Source organism: Astatotilapia calliptera, chromosome 19, assembly GCF_964374335.1.
Source record: "Astatotilapia calliptera chromosome 19, fAstCal68.1, whole genome shotgun sequence".
NCBI lineage: Eukaryota > Metazoa > Chordata > Actinopteri > Cichliformes > Cichlidae > Astatotilapia > Astatotilapia calliptera.
In genome coordinates, this window is record NC_137440.1 from 23093692 (window position 1) to 23118933 (window position 25242).

Here is a 25242-nt window from a genome sequence, read left to right on the forward strand (position 1 = left end):
AATCCCTAGATAAAATAGAAAATGAACATTTAAATATAAGAGTGATTAAAAATGCAAGTAAAATATTTTAAAGTAAAAAAATTAAATAAATATAATACAATTTTACATATAACCAGAAAGCTATACAATATACAATATAAGGGTAAATGACATTGAGTGCAAACCAGGCAGAGTAGTGCAAATAGGCAAATAGTGCAAATGGAGATTTGGTAATGTACGGTATGAGATAGTGTAACACAAAAACTTATGAGCTTCATAATGATAAATGTAATAATGTAAATTAAAATTTGGAATTGAATTAAAGGTAAGTTCAAGTTACTCCTCCAGCACACAGTTTAGCTTAGAAAATTACACACACTTCTTTTTTCCCAGATGGAATGATGGATTTTTAAAAAAAAAGAATATGGTGCACAACTTCGAATTTATTTTGGATTTTTTTCTAATCCACACAGTGTCAAAATTAAACAAGTTTAAAATGGTAGGATTCAAGGTTGTGGCTTTGGTAAGGAAATTCTGGATGTCCTGTATTGGTCTGCTTTATCAGTTTATGTGCAATTACAGTCACAGTCCTGTTGGAACCCCCAGTTGTTGTTGTTATTTTTGGGTTTTTTGTTGTTGTTGTTTTTGTTGTTGTTGTTGTTTTTTTGTTGTTGTTTTTAAAGTGCCCTTTCTCACTTTCCTGTCCCCCAGCCCATGTCTGTCCGTCTGTAACAACTGAAAATAAAAGAAATAACAAAGGCTGATCAAATGGGCCAATATAGCAAGGCCATGATCAATTCTGACGGCTAAAGAACCACAAGGGACAGGCAAAAAAAAACACCACCATACCTGATAGCTGTTGATGTTTGTAGGTTTGACAGCCTCACCTTGTCATTCTAGCCAGCTCAATCTTTGTCTCGTCTGACCATCAAACTTTTCTTTAGTAGGTTTTCGACTTCTTTATGTGGTCAGCTACAAATTTCAGCTGAGCTTGTGGACATTAACCGATTTCCTCTCATCTGACGATGACAGTTTGGGTCTTCCAGTCCTTTACAAAGTGGTGATACATCTGAATAACTTGTATTTATGCGCAATTGTTTGATAGTTGTACATAACTACAAAGCTTAACAATGTTTTACATGGTGGAATGTGCAGTTGTTTAGAAAGAGGCCCTTCCATCTTGTGCACAGTTTTCAGTCTTAGCTCTTCACAGAGTTCCTTGAAATTTCCCATTGAGTATTGATCACTCTAGTGAGTGCTGTCAAACATTTTATACCGATGATTTCTTTTTTTTTTTTTTTTAATATGACTGATAAGTCAGTCTCAATCACTGATGAGAAATTAATTTGCCTTGGCCAGGTCAGTTGTCTGGACTGGAGAAATGAATCCAAATTTGTGCATCTAATTCTTGTTTTTTAAAGTCTATGCTATACAGTCCTTCCAATATAGGGAAAAAATGTTAAAAGGAATCATGATATTCATGCCCATTTGGAGTTTATGTAAACAAAAATATAGTAACTAAATCTTTAGTATTTTTGCAGTTGAAGAATGAAGGAAGTATGAATGCTAGTTAAAGTTAAATGTAGGTCTTATCTCACATTGCAGCTGTTCACTGCCAATGACAAAGTGAGAAATTTATGCGAGCAGCAAGTGGGAGACGATCTCGCTTTGCCAAGCACATTCAACATAGGCAGGTGTACTGTCACCTGTTACTACAGCAACCAGCAGGTTTCGGTGTCAACACAGAAAGCTGCTACCTCAGCTGCAGGACAGGTAAGTATAGCTTTAAGGTAACTGGAAAAAGTACTGTTATATGTTAAAGCTAATTGTGTGAATTGGTTTCTATTTATAGTGTAAGCAGTTTTGGAAGGGTATAATGCACTTGGCTTTGTAATGGACGCTACAGACAAAAATTATACATAGGTATTAAAACTCGTTTTGCCTAGACAACTAATCAGGCTTGTTACACTACTTGGAAAAAGCCATTAGTCATTCCTCATGCGTTATGTTTTGCTTCCAAACTGTCAGACTTTCGGTTGTTTTTCAAAAGTGATTTCAAGCAGTAGTTGTAGTAATAAAGAAAGGGAAAAGTCGACGTAGATCTGACTCATGACCTATCAGAAACGGTCTTAGTGGAAAAGATGTCAAGAAGTTATTTTTTTTAGGAAGTGAAACGAGGAGAAAAGAATCTGAGTTTGGAATTTTTAAGCTGACAGCATCAACTGTATGTACAGTAAAGGTCATCAGGGAGGTGCAACAGTTAGTGTCTACAGCATCAGTAAAACATCTGTAGAGCTGTCATTGTTTGGCGCCATTTCAGCCAGCGTTGTTGGAGATCTTTAAAAGAACCGACTCAATTATGAACACAGGAAAGTATTGTCAGGCTTTGATCCATCATGCATTATCATGGAAAGCATGTGATTGGCAACAGCTTGATTTTTCAAGATGGTAGTGATCTCTGTCAGTGAAGTAAAAGCGTACCTGGATAGAAAAACATTATTAAAAACTATATCAACATTATTGAAGCATTGCAGGATCATCTTGATAGAAAATGGAGCAAAAGTTAGCCAACATCTAAAGAAGAGCTTTGAATACCCTTCAAGAACACTGGAGAACTATACCAAAGTAACGATCATCCTAATGCTTTTATCCAGACATTGTATCGTCATCTTTAGGCAACTAAAAGTTATGAATCCCAAGCCGCTCAAGCATTTCAGCTTCATCTGAGACTACCATTATGATAATGATCGAACCAGAACTACTGACAAATGTGCTGTCTCAGATATAAAAGTATGTGGTTGTAATTGAGAAACTCTCTTTTGTTACAACTGAATCATTTTAGCAGCAAAGCGTTCTCCCAGTTGCATAAAGTGTTTCCATGGCGACTCGGATACAGCAGTTGGCTCAACCCAAACCAAACAGACTAAGATATCCAGACCGGTAGGTCTGAATCGCACCCTTTAACGAAGCTCTCTGTCTTTGTCGCCTTCTTTTTCACAAATGGGCTCTTTTCTGTTTTTCAGTCGGTCTGTTTACTGGCTGGATAAGCTTCCACCAGAAAGGAGCGGATTAACCACTAAAATTGGTCTGTGTACCAATCGTTTCCTTTTTTCTTCTCTTGGCAAACTTGATCTTTGCTGCCTTTTTGTAACACCATGCATAATTGTTATTTTGTTTTCAACAGAGTTAACCCCCCGCTGGTCGGACTTGTGCATAAGTAGAAAGTTCTACAATCAAGTCACGTAAATATAATAGACTTCTAATAAATGCGCGACCCATTTTGGGCAGTTTCTTAATAACTTTATGGGGGGGTTTTTTTCAGAAACATTTATGTGCTCTTATACGTACTATATGAGTCAGTTTTCTAGTTTCTTGTTCCTTTTTTTTAAAAAAGTTTTTAATGTTAGATTTTCCCACAGCTTTGTCACCCTGTCCCCATTAAGATCTTATGTTGTACTAATATTATTAGCAAGATCCAGTAAACCAAGATAAGAAACTTGTTTGATTGGATTCAAGTGATGAAACTTTCATCATCAGTGTTTGCAATCAGACCTCTCAGAATTTTCTGTGTGCACATCTGCAGCAGAGTAAAGTGCAGACCTTCATGAAGCCTGAAGCTTCTGAAGCCTTCCCTTTAGAGACATAACAAGAAAACCTATTTATTGTAATTTTCTTGCCACTACACATGTCACAAACAAACACGTCAAATTAGGCAGTAGCTAAACTGTACCTGCAAGACCTTTTTTTTTTTTTAAAGCTCTCTCCATCTTTATGTCCTTCCTCAGAATTTCTCCCATATGGCAGGTCAGTGAATGGGCTCTTAAGGCCGTCCCATCCAAACGGGTGTGTCATCTGGCTCAACCTCGGGCGCCTGCAGCTGGTTGGCAGCCCGCCTGCCCATTGTCGGTCCCTGTGAGTAACACAAACTATTTCCTGAGAGAAAACGAATATGTGGTGCATTGTTAGATGACTGCTAGTTTACCATACCTGCCACAAAGTCTTTTAAACTCCACAGCCTACTGTGTTAGTTAGGCCAGAATGTCCGGTATTTAAAGCACCAAAACTTGAAAATATATTATATAATTATATTATAACTTTCAACAGAGCCATCTTGTGTTTTTTACTGGTTTTGTATTCTGAAAGCATGAATAGGTCCAGGTGTTTTGTGGTTGGCTTTGACTTTCCCTTCAAGGAAGGTTAGGATGATCAAAGTTAATAACTTCCCTAATCCTGAGACGTGTGATTGCCTGTACATCCTTTCAACTTAATTTATCTAATTAGGCGTGGTGTGATACATTTCAATTTAAAGTGTGTGACATGACTATAAATCCATGTTTCATATGGACAGGATGAAAAATACCTGACTGACACCATTCTTCTTTGTGTTTAATAGGCTTATTTACAAATTTGATTCCAGGTAAGCACACAGACAGCTGTTGCCACTTCACGGATCTGCCAGCTCGCCCAGCCAAAGCGAAGGCAGGTTCTGGAGAAATCCAGGCACGAATCTAAACATGTACAAGTAATCCACCTGCCCTCTAAAGCATCTCCACACATAGAGCTACTCGCCAGTAAGCCTATTTTTTTCCACCATGCAATTTTCACCTGCTTGCTTCTTTGCTTGTCTAGGCTCTCAGTCACCCAGGTAAAGGTTCTCTAGAGAGCTTGAAATAAAGGCAACTGGACTTCTTTAGGTTACTGAAGTAGCTCCACTTCTTGTCCGTGGGGGTTCGTCTGAATACAAATTTGTTTTTAGAATTGAGTTGCTTTTTTTTTTTTTCTTCTTCAAGCTGTCTAGACTTTTTGCATGTGTTTAAACTTGCATTGTATTGTCTGCTAGTTGACACAATCACCTTTGTTGCCCTAGCTCCGAAGAATGACCACCCCGAGTTCAAAGGAGACCGCCCAGTGTGCTGGTCCGTTTCCAAAGCTGCAAAGAGCTACATAACCAGCCAAAGACTTCTTGATCTGTCCAGTCCTAAAGAGAGGAAGGCTCTGTATGAGGGATATGACCCATACACGATCAGCCGGGGAGCCCGATCAGCCAGCCCCTCTCCCAGAATACAACAGCTCTGTTTGCCTCTGTCTCGCAAATGCAGCTCAGAGTAAGAGCAGTGACGGCAAACACCGGTCCCCAGAGAGCTGTTGATTGTTCCATTTTCCTTGCCGAAGACTGTAATCGTGATGAAGTGTTTTCCTTGTGAAATAATGACTAAGCTTTGTTATTTGTTCTGCTGCGCGAATAGCTATGCACATAAGTAAAAGACTACTGCAACATCTTAGTGTTTAAGCCCTTGGATATTTGCCACTGTGGACTTACTGTATTAACTGAAGATTTCCTGATTTTACCCGTCTAATTTTTGCCAGGATAAAGCTGCTGTTAAGTGTAATTATTCTCCTTATTTTCCTTAAAAACATGCTTGTGTGTGAAATATCTTTTTTAAAGACTATTGTTGTGCATCTTTGGTAATGATGAACAACATGCTTAATTGCAGGTTGATTAGACCAACTGGGGGGATATTCTTACCCACAGATGAAGTTTCTTTGTGATATTATGCAGCACATATCCTGTAGTACATCCTTCACGTCTTAATTGCTTTTATAGTTATTGTTAACACAAGCCCCATGCGTCAGTTTTACACACTGCAGACTAATTTCGAGGCTAAGAAAGGTAATAGCTGAAAGGAAACGATTGTTATTATTATAGTGCAGATGCGCCTAATGGTTTTGGAGTAGTTTCTGTGTAAATTGGCCACAACATAGAATGCGGGAAAGTGAAACCTGTTTTTTTTTTTTCGTTATAGAAAAAGTTATGAGTTATTTGTGACGTGTAAATGTCATGTAGGCTATATAAAAGTGACCGTTTGGGGGGACCTCGATCCGCAGTTAGGCAACCGCACGCCACACATTGGGCACGGAGTGGGGCGGTACTGGTGTGTTTACTTCGAGGTGACAAGCGGCAGATTTTGCGCAATCGCTGTAGATGAACTCTACGAGACGGGTATCATTCGGGCATAATCCGGTAAGAGGAGTTCGGATTTTGACATTTTGCAGCCGCTCGTTTCGTTTCATGAATTGCAACTTTGGTTGAAACTCACATAGTGCATGTTTGTTCTGCTGTTTAACGTGATTAACGCTTCAGTAAGCAAACAGAAAAACAACCTGTCAAGCTGCTCAAGCGTTAGCGGTTTGTTGACGAGAAAATCTGCTACCACAATTCTTAATGAGTGATTAAAAGTGATTGTTGCTTTATTCCTTGAGCTCTCATTGGTGCTTTCGCGCATCGTTATTAGTGAGTTGGTTGAGAAGTCGGCTTTTTCAGTTTGAAAAAAAAAATCGCCCATTATTTGCAAATTTCGAGTTCACTTCGTTGCGATGTTTTACCCAAATCTATTTTGACCAGCTGGTCAAAAACAAAGAAGAAAAACAAACAGCATCGTAACCATTTCGCTATAACGCATTTTAAATTAAATTAAATAAATGTGGAAAGTGATCAAGAATGACCAGAAAGCCAAAGTGCTCCAGCTGTTACTGTCCTGTTGTGAACCTGCTGAGTTACAATAGAAACAGATCGCGAGAGCCCATCAAATAAAAACTGGAGTAACAGTGATCCAATAAAAAAAATTTATTGGGGTCATCCTGTACTTCAGTGATTCGTTTATATGCATAATAATAATAAAAAAAGGAACACTTGAGCAATGTTTAACTCTGACTAACTTCCAACCTTCAAAGATTTGATTATTTTGATTTCTACTGAACTTGTTTTATCATTTTGTTTTGATTAATAAAGATCCAGTGTGTGACTTAAGAATTTCGTGATTTTTTTTCTTCAATATATTTAAAGCATTTTACGTCTATTAATGTTATTCGTGCAAAGGTGGAATACTTGAAAGCTACATCATTTCTGTGTTTAGAAGCACTAAACACAGTAAATCAGCGAATAGTTTATAATCTTCTATATATTACACACTGTGCTTTAGCTGAAATTAAGCTTCCTTTAAATAATTAAATTAAATAATCAAACTGTTTGCATCTAAAAATCTCAGTCACTGTCTCCTCAATCTGAAAACTATGAATCTAGCACAAATGTAACTTTAGATTTCAGAGTGAAGTTTGTTATGGGCGATTCTGATTGGCACCTTTTTGCACATAAAAGTTCTGATATTAGTGCATTAATAAATGTATAAAGTTCACAATGTTTTTAAAGCACAACATCTGGGCCATTGCTTACTTTGCTTGATGTTTAGTTAGCAGTATCAGCTTACTGCAACGACCCTTGACTCAGGCTGCTATGTATGCAGATACCAATATATCAGATTGTGAGAGATGTATTAGATGGGCTATAATGATAATCCATTTTAAAATGCTGTTTTCTATTCTGACTTTAAATAACCAAAAAATCTGGAGTGGCTTTGTATTGGTGTGCGCCAACACACTGAGTAAGAGCTCCCACCCTGAGGGGAGCTTTGTTTTCTGTCAAGGGGAAAAGTCAGATGTCAAATTGTTTATTGTGGTCGATCTAGTCACCACTTGCAAGCTTTCACAAACTTTAGAAAGTCACTTGCACAAACTGCTATGTGTCACATTGGTTGGTGCGTTTCCTATGGTGCAATGCCAAGGAACTCAAAGCAGTAAAAAAATGTTGTAGTGAAACAGTTTTTAACTTACAGAAATGCATTCAATGGAAATGATGTAATCTAACCACTAAAGCTATTCATTATCAGGCATCCTGTGCTGACACTTCACAAATCTTTTTAGCAATTTTGCGGAACAGCGTGCAGAGTCCTTGAAGAGTCCTTGATTTGCATGTAGCATGATGGGAGTGAGTGGGTGAAAAAGCAGTTGGTCTTCATGGAGCGGAGTCCAGCTGTGATGTGGACCTGGCTGCTGGGGGCTGGACTCGTCCTGGGTAATGTTTAACTTTGTTATCTTTCTGCTGTTTGTTATCATCCAGAGCAAGCTTTCAAACAATATGTGAGGATGTGCTGGTATTTCTGGAAGTGTCGTTAGTGGAACCGGGTAATAATTTGTTATTTAAATGACAGAATCTCACCAAGCATGAGAAAGTTACAACCACAACATGTCACACCACATCCCTCTACTTTCCTCCCAGGTTATTGTTTTTGGTTTTATACCACACAGTTTTGTTATTCTACTGTATAATAACCATATAACACCAATTAGCAGACAAGCTTATCAACAAGTGAGTGAATGCAGTGCTGCACAACATTTTGTTATTTCAGCCTGTGAAGACCAAAACACGGAGTGCGTAATTCGGCAAGCATTTGTCGGATGACTAGAAGCATGTCGTAAGTGGCACATTATTATCATTATTAACATAGGTGACAGGGGACTTCAATAGCAGTAAACCTCCTGTTGCAATGCAATGTTCCGCTTGCAAGACATTCACGAAAGTGCTACTTGCACTAATGCACACCCATCACACGAGCTCTGCCTATCAGCAGTGTCCTCCCCCAGCAGTGGAATGCATCCTGCCACTCCAGAAAAACAACTGAGGAACAGCTTGGAAACACAACTAAGAGCCCAAAGTGTTGAATCTCTCTGCAGTCTCCCCCTTAGCCCAGTCCACTCGACCATCTACACTGGAACTAGCCTGATCCATGCAGGCCCCAGTGTGTAACCCACTGAATTCAAAGGATCCCCGGTATACACCCTGAGGCCAGAAACTGCAGTTCAGCCCCAGATCCCCTATTTATGCATCATCGGTTTAAAGTTTTGCCTCTTTTTAGCTTTGATCTTGCAGTAGATTGGTGATTTTGAGACAGCTAAAAGTCCCCAAATGTCAGCATTATCATCATTCTGAAGAAATCAGTCCACCTGTACCAGCGTATGGTTATATTGGCTTACGACAGGTATACCCAGCAGGCAAAACAAGCTATGGCAGTAGGAGCCAAGAAAGGATATTGTTCCGTCTTGCCTGAACTACTGTTGTAACCTCAGGGAAAATAACTTATAAATGGCTGAAAGCTAATTAATTCCTCTCATCATCTCTTTTTCACCATCCCAAATTTGAAAACAGTGAGTCAGACTTGGGCAGTGGAGGTTTTGCATACCTGAGTCACATGAAAGCCTTTCTCTGCACTGTGTTCACACTCTGAGATGATAAAACAGTTGCGCTGATGCTTAAAATGTGTGTAGCCTCATTTTTTTTGAGCACACATAATCAATCAAAACTTCAAAAGAGACTGGCATCAGTATAAATCCTGCTAATAAGGATGAGTCTGCTTAATAAAGGTACCGCAAGGCACGAGTGCTGACATGCAACGACTGGCTCATAGATAAAAGGTCCTTATTTTAGTTAATTTTTTTTAAAATCCACTTTTACCCACCTACACCACACAATAAACTAAAAACCACACTCATCCTTATCAATGAACTGCAACATGTGCTTTTCCATGTCATTAACTCCAGCCACTCTCAATTCTTCCAGTGTTTTGCATTACAACATCCACGGCCTTCCCCCGACCCCCTCGGCTAATCGGCTGTGTGTTCATACATCGAGTTAATGTCACCTGCCACTGGGAGCCCGGAGACACGCCAACAACGAAATACACTCTGCAGGTTGAGAAGATATCTAGGTGAGACAAAATGTTCTTTTACATAAAAAGAAAGACAAAGACATTTGAATAATATGTAGATAAGGAAAGTGAAAAAGAAACAACGTAAAAATCTATTTTTGTGATCATGATTTTATAGACCCTAATCAAAGTATCTAATCAGAATCAGTTGTTAGGTTTAACACAATCGTTTGAAAAATGTTATACTACAGTATTTTAATTTTGGAAAGGCCATCACACACAAACCTTCAGTGTTGTTCTTCGGAGATCTGATGCCTGCAGCCTATAATTTACATCATTTTTCATATTCATCACCCTGTTGACTAGGTCTTTTGTTTCCCATTTGTTTTTTTCTTGTTCTTTCATTCACTCAAGTTCTCCCTTTTGATGTATAACATTGGTAGATTAACAATGTCCACTAACCCCATGAAAAGTCCAAAGTACCACTCAGTATTTTTGAAGATGTATCTTTTTAAAAAAAATGTTTGAAATTGATCATTTTCCATGTCTAAAAAAACAGCTTTTCTCAATAAAAGAACTCGCTGTTGATGTCTTTTGGGGCAAGGGTGGCAAAGATGAAAAACCCTTACAAGTATCAGCTTTTGGCTACACGGAAAACCTTTTGTATTTTTAGTTTTTTAATCTTGCATCTTTATTCTACGCTGCAACAAAACATTCATAGTATAACAACATGAAAACATCAGGCATGTTATCATTAACCTCCAGGGGACTTAACACCTGAGCTCTGCTCAGCTTTACGGGGCTGTAAGGGAAAGTTTCAGGTCATTGTTTCACAGACTGACTCATAATTTTACTATTATGATGAACGCTTACTGCTCTTACCTGTCTTTCAGGCTACAACATGCAGCTGTTTGCAAAGAAAAAAATGCCAGTTAAAGAAACAAAAACGTATAGCTAAAAGCAAACTTATACAAGTGTGAATGTTGCACTTTTGCCAGGAGACCAGTAACAGATCTACAAGTAAGCGATAAAGCTTGTCCATAACTGCTAATTGCGCTTGTCGGTGCGTTCAGCACTTGTGTGCGCTGTCTGTGAGTGGAAAAGACAGATCAGTTATTGCAGGTTTAATTTGTTAAAGATTTGTGCTACTAATCATTCTGTATGAGTTTGCGTCACCAGTGCCAAATCCTTTATCACTGTTATTATTAAAGAGAGGTCGTTATTAGAAAGAGTTTGACAAACGGCTTTAATTTAATGTTTTAATGACTGTGAAATTCAACTTGAGAAATGGCTTTAAGTCCTTTAAAAATTTCTCTGCAGCTGCTGCTAAGCAGGAAGCAAACTGTCTGATACTGTCTTAGATGTAAGTTTGATATCTGTCATGGCAGGCTCAGTTTTGGGTTGCTTTTTTTTTTCATTGCATTTTTCTTCTCAGTGAGATGTTGCGTGTGCTGCTTGTCAACTTAACATTGATTTAGCAATCTGCAGTGTTTATCGGTGCCTGTGGTGGATTCAGAATGATCCATTTCAATGAGATTACCCAAGTCTCCGTTCAGCAGTGGTCCACCGTTGTGCTTTGGCACGCAGGCAGGTTTGCAAGTTGGAGCTGGTGTTGTTGTTTGATGGTAATTCATTGTGCCTATGCAAATCCTTTTGTGTGTAATCACCTTTGAAAATGACATCCGTGTGAGGCTTTGATGGGAGATTTGATATGCTTCGATGGTGGGAGACACACAGTTTCCACTTCCTCTGTGTTTTTTTTTGTTCTAGTTTTTTTTTTTAAAATATATATATAGCTGATATTACTGTTCAAGATGTATGCAAAACTGTGAATTTGAACCTGAGCCTGACACAACATGTTTCTGTGTGGGTTTGTGGTTTTATGCCTTTTTTGGTACATCACTCTCTTTTCGTGTAGTAGCGCTCCGTTGACCTTGTAGGTGCATGTTTGTTTCTGTCAAAGTGCCAACAGGTCTGCAAAAAAGACATACACCTGCACCACGCATGAAACCACCTGCACAATAGGACTTAATGGTTCAACTTCAAGGATTGACTTTTGCATCACAGTCACAGCACACGGTGGAAGCGAGAGCTTTTCATCGCACCCTCGATGTCAGCCCGGCAGGACAGAAGGTACGGTAGTTTTGCTTTCCCTTTGCTTATCCCATCTCATCGCTCATGCCTCACGTCTCTCTTCCCATATTTCTCAGTGATGCTGCCTCCAGCCATCCTGAACAACGTAACAGAAGTTCGTGGTTCTCCTCAGTGTCTGAATGTAACTTGGAGCCGCGTATCATCGGACTTTCCTGTGTCTAACAATGAAATCCAGCAGGGAAATCTGAATTCACAAATTGAAACAGCGACTGAGCAGGTGAGCCGCTACTATAACTGCATGCACATGCAGAAATAACACGTTCATTCATTTTCACACCTGCAGAAACCAAAATTTCACACATCCTGTTTTCTTCCTCTTCAGCACCACTTCTGTGTTTAGAATGTTACATTTTTAAGTAGCAGAACGTAGGGAAAAAAAGTACAAGACTTTGTTGGAAAGCATAATAAGTCACTTTAAATATTTACTGATATTAAATTGTTTCACAGAACATCAGACTGTATGTATTGCATCTTCACAACCTCATTCTTTTTTGTTTTTGCTATACAGCTTGATTTTCAGATCAGAAATGTGACAATGGAAGGCTACTCTGTCCTGGTTTGTCACCTTAGACCTGATACAGAATACACCATCAGGCTTCGCCACCGTTACCGTGGCCCTGCAAGTCCATGGAGCATGTGGAGCAAAGCACTTCAGGGAAGGACAGCAGAAGATGGTGAGAGGAAATGGTTGCTATGCTTCTGCTTAAATCCACTGTTGAATCCTAGTAATAATGATAACTAAAGGAAGATTATAAAAACAATCATAAGGGGAGGAAAAGACCCCTTTTAAATAATTATTTTCCATCTATTAACCACTCATCTTGGTTGTGGTAGCACGACAACTCCATCCCTACATATAATAATAATAATAATAATAATGATAATAATAATAATGGATTGCATTTATATAGCGCTTTGCGGGGCCCTGAAAGCGCTGTACAATTCCACTATTCATTCACTCTCACATTCACACACTGGTGGAGGCAGCTACAGTTGTAGCCACAGCTGCCCTGGGGCAGACTGACAGAAGCGAGGCTGCCATATCGCGCCATCGGCCCCTCTGGCCAACACCAGTAGGCGGTAGGTGAAGTGTCTTGCCCAAGGACACAACGAAAAAAAAAATAAAAAAAAAATAATATATATATATATATATATATGAAACCACCTGTATGTATGTATATATGTGTATATATATATATATATATATATATATATATATATATATATATATATATATATATATATATATATATATATATATAAACTGGGAAGGATATTCTCTTCCCAGTTGCATACGTTTAAAAAAATGTCCTTATCAATTAATCATATTGCCTCATCTCTCTCCTTTACAACTGATTGTACTCCAGAAGGAGCTTGTTTTCCATTCAGTGCTTCCTCAGCACAGCTTGCTCTTTTCTACTCTCCTGGAGCACTCAAAGTGCTTTATACAACATGCACCCATTCAAGAAAGCACTTTTTCTATGCATTTTCTATCCATTCACACTCCGATGGATGGAGGTTAGTGGGGGTTAGTATCTTGCCAGCCAGGGATCAAACCACCAACCTTTCGATTAGTACATGACCTGTTCTACCGAATGAGCTACAGCAACCCCACTCAGTCAGTCCAAAAACCAAATGTGGACCAGCTACACAAACCTAGATGAACCTTCTAGAATCTTTTCGTGTGTTCCTCATTTCAAATGCATTCATATGCTTTTTTACGCTCTAGTCTATTCTATGGACAGTGGGAAGCTGTCAGAAAACAAAGATGCAGAGAGACGGTTATTATTCATTTATTTATATTTGTCTTTCAGTACCAATTTCCAGGTCAGCGACGTGCAATCATTTTTTGAGATGTTTGACTCTACCTAACATGTAAATGGTGGACCAGCTGCCACTCAAATAAACCAACCAACCCTCAGTACCATAACCTAGAATGAATACTTGGGACCGCTGTCTATGCCAGCTTCCAGGCTCTGTTTCTGAACTAGATTTGATTATGTGGCAAAAATAACAGTGAAGACAGCTATGTGTTAAAGACATCATAGACACAGTTCAAATAAACTGTAGTATCACATCCGTCATGTCTCCCACCTGTGTTGTTATGTGTCAGCAATTGCTGACACATATGGCAAAGAGCTAGATCATTCCTTAACAGGAAGCACCCCTGCTGTAGAAGACAAATCTGAAATTGTTCACTGCCAGCAGGTAGGTTCACTGTGTCCCTCGATGTTCTGGTGGATCTCATTCAAATTATTTTTGTATGTTTTCCCCTCTTTTCGCCTATCAGCTCCATCTGCAGCACCAGTATTCTGGAGACGAGTGAAACAAAATCACAGGAATGGATGGAGACTCGTCTCTCTGCTTTGGAAGGTATGTGTGTGTGTGTTGAATTGCATGGGAGTTTGAGCTCGCTAGTTTAATATCTTATGACTATCACTCTGAGCTTTACCGTTTAATAATCTTTGGGATTCAATTTGTTTTTAATCACCATTCCACCCTTACGCTGTCTCTAATTTCTTTTATGTCTCCCTAAACTTACTCGTTTATTGCATTTAAGTTTGATTCAGGTTTAGAGTAAGACTGAGACAGCCGGAGAAAACGGAGAGAGAATTTAAAAATCTGTGTTTATATAACAGGATTGCTTAATTAAAATCTCAGTAATATTACATCGCTTTGAGTCACTGCTTTCTCTTTCTGTTTTTAGCCCTTACCTCATTTTCTGGCCAATGGCAAAATTATCTTTTACAACGTGACTTGCCAGACAGAAAGCACTCCGATCTTGAGTGATCATGGGAGTTGCAAATATTTGCACCATTTGAGTACATCCTGTAGCTTGCTCCTTCCTGCTGGGCGTTCCTTCTGCACTCTGACGGCCTCCACCTCTGCCGGCGTGTCACCAAAATCTAAGATTTTGCTGCATGGATCCTCTGAAACAGGTAGGCATCGCTGTTTAGTAAAAGATGACTTTCTGCATTATTATCATTATCTGATAATCACTGAAGTTGCACACAGTGGACCAAATGCACTTCTAATACATTGCCTTTGAGGATTATACTAAAAGTAACTTGTTAATTATTGGTCTCTGACAAATTTTCCAATTAAACGTGACATGTTTATTGACATGCCATGGAAATGTCATGGATCCTACATGTTTCTAATAATGCGGTTCCTACTTATAATGACGACATTTGGCAGTTGGCTCCCACAAAAGGTTTTTGCAGAGTAGTTAAAAGATCTCTGTCCATATTTTTATCTGTAACACAAAGATGCCCGAGTTAGGAATGCCACCCCACCCATTATTTCTCTTTTCCCTATTCTTTCCAAGTTGTAGACCAGAGTATTCATGTTTCACTCAAAAGAGGCAACCACATAATTCAGTCTAATGAAATTTTTATTTATATAGAGCAAATTCACAATGACAGTTGCCTCAAGGTGCATTGTATTGCAGGGTAAAGATCACCTGCTGCGACCGGTTAGGTGAGAGGAAAGAGAAGAGAGCAGAGGGGAGGACAAAAGACACATTCTGGAAGAGAGCAACAGAGTTTAACAATCGCCAACAATTAATGCAATTGTTGTGCGTAAACACGGAGGGGGGGCTTCAGTGCATCACTGGAGCAGCCTGAGCCTATTGAAGTATAACTAAGGGATTAGGCAGCTGTCAAAGACTTGACAATCTGATTCTCAGTTGCTGAAATTGGACTTGTATAGATGGAATGTCCCCTCTTTAGCCTGAGCCTAGTACTTGAGGCCAAGTGATACCAGCTAGATATAGTTGGGCTCACTTCAACCCACAACTTGGGTTCAGGAACCAGTCTGCTAAAGAGGGGTTGGACTCTGGTGGGTATATATAGTTCAACGACTGCACGTTGGGGTTTTCCTCACTAAACGAGAAGGTTGATTCCCTGCGCCTTTGGGTCAGTCGAGCAGAGTACCTTGCCTTCTTCAGGTCCCTGACTGGAGTGCTGAAATGTGCCACAGCCGGAGACTTACTTGTCCTACTTGGGGACTTCAGAGCCCATATGGACACTGACAGTGTAACCTGGAGGATGTGAGTGGGAGGAACAGCCTGCCTGACCTGAACCTGAATTCAGGAAACAAAAATACTTAATAACGTGACACGCCAGATGTCATGCGGCTGATTCTTACTACAAAATAATAATAATAAAAATAATAACTATTTGTATAGGACTTTTAAAAACACAGAGTTTATATAATATAAACATGACACAATATAAACAGTATAAAGGAAAGACTGAATAGTGTGTTATTATCCATGTTTAAAAGAAACAGCAGACAAAGTTCTTTTGAGGAGCAAAGCATGACAGGGCCCAAAGAAGGTCTTTGAACCTTTCAAAGCCTTTTGGTGCATTTGTCATCCGCATTTGTTAAAAGTTAATTTGTCTGTCATAAAGAGATCTTTCATTGGCGGAAGGGCAGGTATTACACTAAAAGAAATCCTGTGAACAAATTAGACAGCAAACTGTACTAATAATGGTGCAGATACACCATTATTTACCGACACCATTGTTTAATCTGACTTTTGGTAATTTATGACATTATAAGGGACCAATATCAAACAAGAGACGCCAGAAAAAAATTTTAATGCACTAACAATTGTTTTTTAAATCCCGTGGTAGTCATCTTGTTCCTCCTCGCTCCACAGAGTCACCATCCCCATGCCACATTACTGCAACTCCTCTGAACGACAGTAGCTTGGAGGTTCGGTGGGTGGCTCTAACTGATGCATCTGTGAGCAGCTATGTGGTGGAGTGGTTTGCGGTGAGAGAGAAAAATAGCAGCACGCTATACTGGGAAGAGCTGAATCGCTACCAGACATCGCTGGTTATCACAGGTAATCCTGTAAAATACAACTCTGCCTGTTTAAAACTGCGGCGCCATCAATCTTAATATCCACTTATCAAGATGATGATTTATGAGGAAGACACAGAGCAGAGAAGTAAAGTGTATTTCACGTTTGATCTCTTTTCAGAGGGATTAAAGCCAATGGAGCGTTATGCTGTTTCTGTGAGAGCCGTGTATGGCGAACGAGGAGCGGGGAAAAACACAACGCTCTACACGTACACACGGCAAGGAAGTATGTAGTCTGTGCAACACTGCAGTTGTTTCATGCTGAGCTTTAAAGTAGCCTTTCAACCTCGATGTGATTGTTATTTGGCTTTTGAGGGTTGTGTATTTTTCTTACTGTGAAAAATACAGTAAGAAAAATAAAATACACAATGCTTCACAATTTCCCCATCGTGCGTGTGACTGCTACTCTCAAGGTCGTCTGTTAAAGATGAACTTTTTCTTTTTTTTAAACGAATAATTTCGCTGATACAAGGGCGAATTTCAAGTTGGCTCAAGCTCCACCTCTTAAAAATGTTCTTGCAAATTAGTTCCTAATATTCAAAGTAATCCAACTAACAACTGAAGTAGACTCTTTTACAAAATTGTGCAATTCATGTGGACAATGAATGAATAGTAGAAATATATATAAATAGTTGAATGGCAGCATTGATGCTTAAGATGAGTTGCACTATAATCTCTGTGCATTATGAAAGCCAATGACTTCGTGTTGTATGTCATGAAAACCATCATCACGCCATTGCTGATAAGGATGGTAAGGCTAATTGCAACACAAACAAGTCACTTTTAGCTGCCGTTTTAATTCTTGCTTTTGTTGGCTGAATCTGTGTTGGTGCTGATTAAGTCATGACAGTGATCTAGTGAGCTCAACACAGCATATTTTTCATTAAAAATAAATAAATAAAAATCTCCCAGTCCACCTTTACATATAGATAGGGTGATTAGACCCCAACAAACTAAATGCGTAGCAACAACAATGTGCAAACAGTTTTTGGATGTAGGCAGATGTGTTATATTTGAATGTAGCTTTGGCTTACAATTTTATGGCATGCACACTTCATTTCACATTTTCCCTTCGTGCAAAATTAGAAAAATAACAATAGCAAAAAGGACAAAAACTCTGTTTTTCTGAAAATAGAGTTTCCATCAGATTCATTAAAATCTGCAAAGCTTGTGACTTTATGGTAATTTGCAACTTTCACTGATTGGCTTCACATTAGATAGGCTAAAACTTGATTTCATTATAATAAAAAGGCAGACATTAGAAAAGTGCATGTTCTGCAGAGCCAGTCAAAATGAGGGACATTGTCTCAAGATGCTGAACAGGGGTAAATGGACTGGTTCTTATACTCTATCTGAACACTCAAAGAGCTTTAAAAGAATAGAAATGCTGCACACTGTCACGGAAGGAGGTCACCTACTCGTGGGCAAGATGATATCATCTCAGTTTCCTGGTGCAAACAATTTAATCAGATTGGATGGTGTTGGGAAATAAGGGTATAGCCTTTTTCTTACAACATGTGGTTTAGTTATCATCGCCATCATCGCACTGCCTGCTTTCGTTTCTGTCCGCACAGCACCCTCAGCTGGTATTGACGTAAAAGTGCAGCAGATCTCAGGCGGCATGGTGGAGCTCACCTGGAGTCCTGTACCTGTGGAGCTTCTTCGTGGTTTCCTCCGTAACTACACTCTGTACTACAGAACCAGAGACCAGCCCGCAAGGAGTGAGTCCCTGACACACATATGAAGACACACCTTTACTTTATACACAGCCGCACAAAAGTGATCAGCAACAAGATGAAAATGGCCTTACATAGTATCTGATTTTTGTTTCATTTCACTCCAACAAGCTGCAATTGTGTTTCAGTTTAACATCCAGCATCTACTTGGCAAACATAGATTTACTGATAATGGCAGACTTTTTCATGAACTTGGCACATTTTTAGTGACATTTCCAAACTATAATAGTAAAAAATGTTGTGAAATGTAACAGCATATCAACCATCAGGGTGATCATTTTTGCATTACTTTGGTTTGTGCAAATACTAAACCTACTAAACATCGGGATGTTTTTATTGTCACCATTAGTACGTTAGCATGCAGACATTTAGTCAAATCACCGCTGTGGCAGACTCCAGCTTCACAGGTGCTTTATATTGTAAAGACCCTATACTTGTTATTTTTAACAACTTCATCCCTGTAGAAATGAGTCAGAAGTTTATGAGTACTTCATTGTACAAAAAAAGAACGTGGTCCTGAGCAATAGTTCTCCATATTTGGCTGCAAATTGGCTGCTTTTTACAAATTTTAAGTTCGGTCCTATGTTTTTTTTATATTAATTTCTTTTTGGTATTGTTTCTCAAGCCATTTAATGCTTTTTTCCCCATTTCGTTATTTGAATGTAAAAAAAAATGCCAAAGAAAACACAGTCATAAAATAATTTCTTTGCACCAACAAGGTGATCTCCTAAGAGGTATTAGCTGAAACTTTTGCATATTCTCAGAAAAAGGAGAGTGGGAGAGAAACCTTTGCATATTCTGGCATGATGTGCAGTGTGTCCTTGGGCATTTGAGGCAGCTGGACAAAGGAAGGACAAAAGAAGATGTGGCAGGCCAAAAAACCAAATGCTATCTACAGGAGATGAGCGGTATTAGTTTTGGTTCAACTGGTCATCAAATCATATTAAGAAGTTCAGGAGAGGTATAACAGTGAGTGTCAACAATCATCTGTAAAACACAGGAGGCTCTGTCACGGGTTGAGGCTGTATTTTAGCCTAATCTCAACGAGATTGATGAAATTACACAGAAACTTAAAGTCAGATTTTGATCTGCCTGGAAAGCATCTGATTAGGTGTCTTCAGAAAAAAAAACCTCACACTGCCAGTGCAATATAAACATTCTTGGATAGAAACCCCCCCCCTCATAGTGGCTTCCCCAGAGCCCCGACCTCAACATTTACATAGATACTGTATTTCCATGTCTGTTTGCATATGTTTCAATAAATTGGTGCACCTGCTTCCCGTTTTGGTAGCAAAATAAAAAGAAATGAGGGGTAAGACTTTTTCACAGTACTGTAAACTACCATAATCACGAAACAGCCACTCTCGAATTTACACAGCAGAAACACGACTAACAATACTAAACCTTTACTATGCAGCAGTCTGAGCCACTTCATGTCCTCAGACTCATAAAAAACATGCTACGATGCAAAAGGATATGTGAAGCATAGATGAAAAACTACAGATTAAAAACATCATGCATTTTTTTTAAACACCGCTTTATTAAAAGCAATCCTTTTGGAAGTGCAAGGTTAGACCGACTTGTCTTTGTTTTCCTTTGAGGATGAAGTTAACCGAGAGAAAAGGGGTAAAAGGCTTGATGTTTGTTTTTCCTTCCATTTGTTATGACTTGATGGATCGCCTGCCTTATCACATTTTGCCAATTATAGCTTCTCATGTTTATTTAGGTGTTTTTGTGCCTGGTCACGCTCGCAGCTACACGCTGCAGAATCTGTCACCCGGTAACTACGCCATCGTCATGCTGGCCAATACTGAGGCTGGTGCCGGAGAAACTGGGACCATGGCTAATGTGCACATACGTGAGGACAAACTTAAATGAACCTTAAAAGTAAAAAAAAAAAGAAAGCATAAAACACACACACACCTTTATATTTAACAACTTTATGTGTTTTTGAAGGCTCTGAGGACATCTCGGTAGTGATGTATGTGGTTGTTCCACTCGTGCTGACGATATTGGCACTGATACTGATGGCCTGCCTAGCACAGCATGGAATGTAAGATATCCATTTAAATATCTATCTTATACAAACATATAGCTATTGCATGCAAAGCCTTGAGATGAATTTTTACGTTTTTTATTTACTTATTTATTTATATTTTCTGTGATGTTTAGTGTGAAAGAGAAGCTGTGTAAAGATGTCCCTGATCCTTCCAACAGTAGCTTGTCCCACTGGGCCCCTAAAACTACCTTGGAGGTAAATCAGGTTTTTTCAGCCAATCACAATAAAACCAATAATCAATTGATCCTTCTTTCATGTATTGTTTGAGTTGCAAAAGCCTGACATTTGTTCTGTTTGTTCTATGGAGCTTACCGCTATTCAAAAGGGCAGATTTTATTGTACCAATCTGTGGCTGCAAATACTGTAAAGCAAATCACGGGTGTTAAATAATGTTTGATGAGAAAAAAAATATGCTGCCCAATTAGTTGAAAGTGAAAATACCCGTTGTCGATCCATTTTAAGGCTACTGTCAGTGGGAACCAAGCCACATAATGCAAAGTGCCAAGAACTGCAATTCCTCAGATGGCCACTTGAGGCTGTCTCCCAAAGTGGGTCATTGGAGCCAAGCTGATAAACTCTCTGGTCGGTCACTTGTGAATTCAGAATTCAGACAGAGAAAGCAGTCTGTGCTTTTTTGCCATTTTTACAGTTCTTGTTCGTTCTGTTTTAAAATTCTAAAGTACGGTGCTTAGCAGTGGCAGTGCAAAGAGCTTGGAATAGAGATAGCATGTCTGACTTCATTGCTTTTTTCCCCCCACAGAGTATGAATCCTCTTGTGCTGCCGGAGAAGCCTGCAGTCAAATACTCTGAAGTCATTGTGCTTGGTGAGCTGGAGAACTCCAGCCTGGATCAGGACCACAGCTATCAGGGTGTCTGTAATCTGCGAACATATTCCAGTCTCCGGTCTCCACTTGACATTAGTAGATCAGGGAAAACATTAACCAGAAGGTCTGCAACTGATCTTTCCCCCTGCTGCTCAGATTACTCCAGTGTCATGTTATCCAGACCGCTCCAGAATACTCCCGGGCCTCTTGTGCACCTCTCCTGTGACCAGTACGACTGGCAGACAGCTAACGTCAATGATGCTAAGTTGCAGCTAGGTGGAGCCAGCGAGCCATCTCAGTCACAGCCCAAGGATGAACAGAAAACCTTGCATCATTTTCTGCAGCACCATCAGATCCCCGCTTCCTTCTCTGACTTAAGCAGTATATCTTCTTCCGCTGTTTTACCTTCTCACACAACAGAAATCAGTTCCCTCAAGCATCCTTTTTCTCAAAGCAGCTTTAACTCATTGATGCAGTCTAACAACATCCGTCATCCCAGTGATTCTTCAGATAATTTCACAACATCATTTTCACAGTTTCTCCCTTCTATCTTTGTGGATTTCTCCTACTGTCCTGTGGAGTGTGATCCTTACATTTCGTCAACGATTTAGTGTCACGAAAGGGAAGTACATAATATTTATTCATCAAAAATGTCATTATTGTGTTTTATTTATATGTAAAGACACATTCATGCATCCACCTTGTGCTTATCCAGTTGCCAGGGCGAGTGTTGGAACCTATTCCGGCTGTGTCATAGGACAAAAAGACAGGGTAAACCCAGTACAGGTCACCAGTCTAACCATTTACACTCATGGAAAGTTTAAAATCACCAATTAACCTAACCCCATACATATCTCTGGGAGTAAGCTGGAGTATCCAGAGAGAACATACAAGCTTCATACAGAAAGGGCCCAGGTAGCCAGTGGACTTTAATCCAAGGAACTTCTTTCTATGAGGCAAAAATGGAAACCACTGCACCACCTTGCTGTCTCCTAGTCATAAAATATGGAAAAAATGTTGTTGTTGTTTTTTAATTTTTGTAGTCAAATGATTTCAAAGTCAGGATGCAGTAACTGTAATTAGTAAGGTCGGCTGACAACAGTCCAGTTAACATTAGCCCCTTTCATGCAACTGGGAATTCTCCAATGATGGGAATGTTCTCAAGCTTTGGCTGGGGAATCTTTCCCATCAAAAAAGATGTGAACAGGAATCAGTTGCCATTGACATTTGACATTTAGGGAAATGCACTTATACGAGTTCTTCCTAAGAAGGAGATGAGAATGTGGATACCACTTTTCTACAGTAAATGTGAAGCTATACTCTGCAGAAGCATAGAAAGTGAAAACAGGGGGTAACAGCTGGCCTGGCTCTGTAAAGAACATCTTTTTTTATTTGACAAGATAAATATGAGCAGTCAAAGGGAGGATGGATTATTTTTATATATATATGTAAACACACTCATTTGTGATTGGTTGGTTACTTTTTTGTATATGTTTTGAGGCATTATGAAGTTTTTTTTTCTCATCTTACTAATATACACGCCGCATGTTTTGGCTGTCAGTGCTGAGGAATGTTAACGCAAACTGCTCCCTGTATTTTAATGATGTTTGACTTGGCTGTTATTTTTCTATTTTTAGTGAAGTGATTTATTCTTGTTGCTTATATAGTTGAAATCAGGTATCTGAAAGCTTTATGTGTGTGCCTATGAAGAAGAAAAAAAGCATACACTCACTGGGCGCTCTTTTAGATACACAAGTTCAACTGGTTAGTCTATTTAGCCAGTTCGGTACATTTAGACACATAGATGATAATCTTCTGAAGCTCAAAGTGAGCATTAAAATGGGGAAGAAGGGAGATTCAAATGACTATGGTTATTGGTTTTAGGGTTGGGCTGGTGTGAGTATTTCCAAAACTGCTGATCTATTGAGATTTACAGAGAATGGTCCAGAGAAAAAGAAAAGCAAAGAAAATATCCAGTGAGCAGCAGTTCTCTAGGTAAAAATGCCTTGTTGATGCCAGAAGTCAGAGGATACTGGTCAGACTGCTTTGAGCTGACAGGAAGGCAACAGCAACTCAAATAGCCACTAATTAGAACCAAAAAGCATATATCTGAATGCGCAGATGTTACGCCTTGAAGTATGCATCATACCTCAGCAGAAGACCACATGCCGTGCCAAAATGTTGCCTAATCTGATGAGTTTTGTGAGATTCACATGGTAGCATCAGAATTTGGAGTAAGAAAGATAAAAACATGAATCATTCCTCCATTATATCAACAATTTAGCCTGGTCATGGTGGTCTTACGCTTTTTTTGGCACACTGCGCATTGTTTAATTACCACCTGAATATTGCTACTGACGACATCCATCCTTTTATGACCATCTTCTGGTGGCTGTGTCCAGAAAATAACATGCCGTGTCAGAAAACTGAAATCATCTCAAACTGATTCCTTGAACATAACAATTAGTTCACTGTACTTAAATGCCCTCTGGTCACATTCCAGTAGAGAAGCTTTTGATGTAGTGGAATAAAAGATTAGCATCATTGGATGTGCAACCAACAAATCTGCAGCAGCTGTGTGATGCTCTCACGTCAGTATGGCCCAAAATGTTTCCAGCACTTTGTTGAATCTAAAGACCAAATGAGGCCTAACCCAGCACTAGCAAGGTGTATCTAATAAAGTGCCCAGTGAGTGTATATATATATATCTATATCTGTCTATCTAAGTAGGAAGATATAGATTTAGTTATATATAAAAAGGACTTGAACTAGTTATAAATACTGTGAACAAAGACTAACTAGACTGCCCATTAACAGCATTTCTTTCTGGTTTGTTACAGCTAGTCTAGACTCTTCTGCTACATGTTACCTATTTTCTGTTACACGCCTGCAGTTTGGAAAGTGGGCTCATGTTTTAAAAATGTACATGTCTCAGAGTCAGACCCCTCAAAATGCTGCTGCTGACTTGAGTTTATCGTTACAGTAGAATGAGCCATCTTTGTAACTGTGAATACTTCCGAGCTGAGTTTGTATTTGGTTTACATAATTTGTACGTTGTGAGAATTAAAATATCCACTTCAATGTATGAACCAGAATTTCAAGGGTAAAATATTAAATTTACTGTGTGCTAATTCTGTGTTTCGATTCATCACTCCAACAAAATATATATTATAGGCTATATATATATATATATTCGTTTTCAGCAAACCACATTATAGTTACTGTAAAGGAATCTTTATTTAGTCTGTGTGTAAATTGTGTGTAAAATTAAAGAGACTAACTGAAATTCAGCCATTACGACAAGCAACGAAAGGCAAGAACATAAAAACAGAGATAAGAAAAACTTATTAGGGCCGAATTGTGAGATGGAAGCTTGTTCACATTAATGAAATTAATATTTAATTGTATACATTTTGATAATATAAATCACTCTGCAAGCAGCCTGCAAATCAAGCACGTGGTCAGAATTGTACACTTGTAACTATTTAAATAACAGCACTGTATCCTATTTTTGAAGTTGATTGTTGACGAGACAGCAGACACACCTCATCTGTGTCTTAAGGCTCAGGTGTGTGGAGACTTGAGCTGTTATAGTTTAAAGTCTAAGTGCTGATTGTGATTAAATGTGGACACCAAATGTCCCAAAACAACCAACATCTGTATCATACAGGGTGGTGTCTGTGTTCCGGTAGCCAGACCCACCTTGAGTTTAGTATAAATGTAATTTAACCAATAGAAAACTGCACATGTAGGCCATGTTTGGGCCAACCGTTCATCGTTATCCAACTTAGTTTACAGCACCTAGTGTTTGCCACTCATTTTAAGCGCAAAATAAAATAAATTTAAAAGAAATGCGTTGATTCCCTTACAACTGTGCGTCAGCAGGTCGCAAATCCTCGGCAAATGTGCTATACTTTACCTAAGTGACTCTCTGTTAGTGCGAAACCAGGCCAAAGTTGGGTGAAATCGCTGCACTCATTATTAGTTTGGAAAAATAAAAGGGTGTCATGATTTTATCCCAAAAAAAGTCTCAGCACTGGAGAGAACATTGCCGAACTTTTAATTACCCTGCAAACTAA

At 39.1% G+C, this 25242-nt stretch overlaps 2 protein-coding genes across 2 annotated transcripts; both read left to right on the forward strand.

Moving 5' to 3' along the window:
• Positions 1-149: 149 nt before the first annotated feature.
• Positions 150-6790, forward strand: spmap2 (sperm microtubule associated protein 2). Its single transcript, XM_026152083.2, has 6 exons — positions 150-2919; positions 3003-3064; positions 3164-3221; positions 3765-3891; positions 4397-4550; positions 4847-6790. The coding sequence occupies exons 1-6, from the start codon at positions 2858-2860 to the stop codon at positions 5086-5088; spliced, it is 705 nt and encodes a 234-aa protein (XP_026007868.1). The 5' UTR covers positions 150-2857; the 3' UTR covers positions 5089-6790.
• On the forward strand, positions 5868-24294 carry LOC113012098 (interleukin-31 receptor subunit alpha). The gene is made up of 15 exons (XM_026152079.2): positions 5868-6001; positions 7738-7888; positions 9431-9578; positions 11482-11651; positions 11729-11889; positions 12181-12346; positions 13963-14045; positions 14380-14611; positions 16339-16527; positions 16666-16770; positions 18119-18265; positions 20007-20138; positions 20237-20333; positions 20453-20534; positions 21100-24294. Exons 2-15 carry the CDS (start codon positions 7831-7833, stop codon positions 21772-21774), a joined length of 2445 nt encoding a protein of 814 aa, XP_026007864.1. The 5' UTR covers positions 5868-6001; positions 7738-7830; the 3' UTR covers positions 21775-24294.
• Positions 24295-25242: the final 948 nt, after the last annotated feature.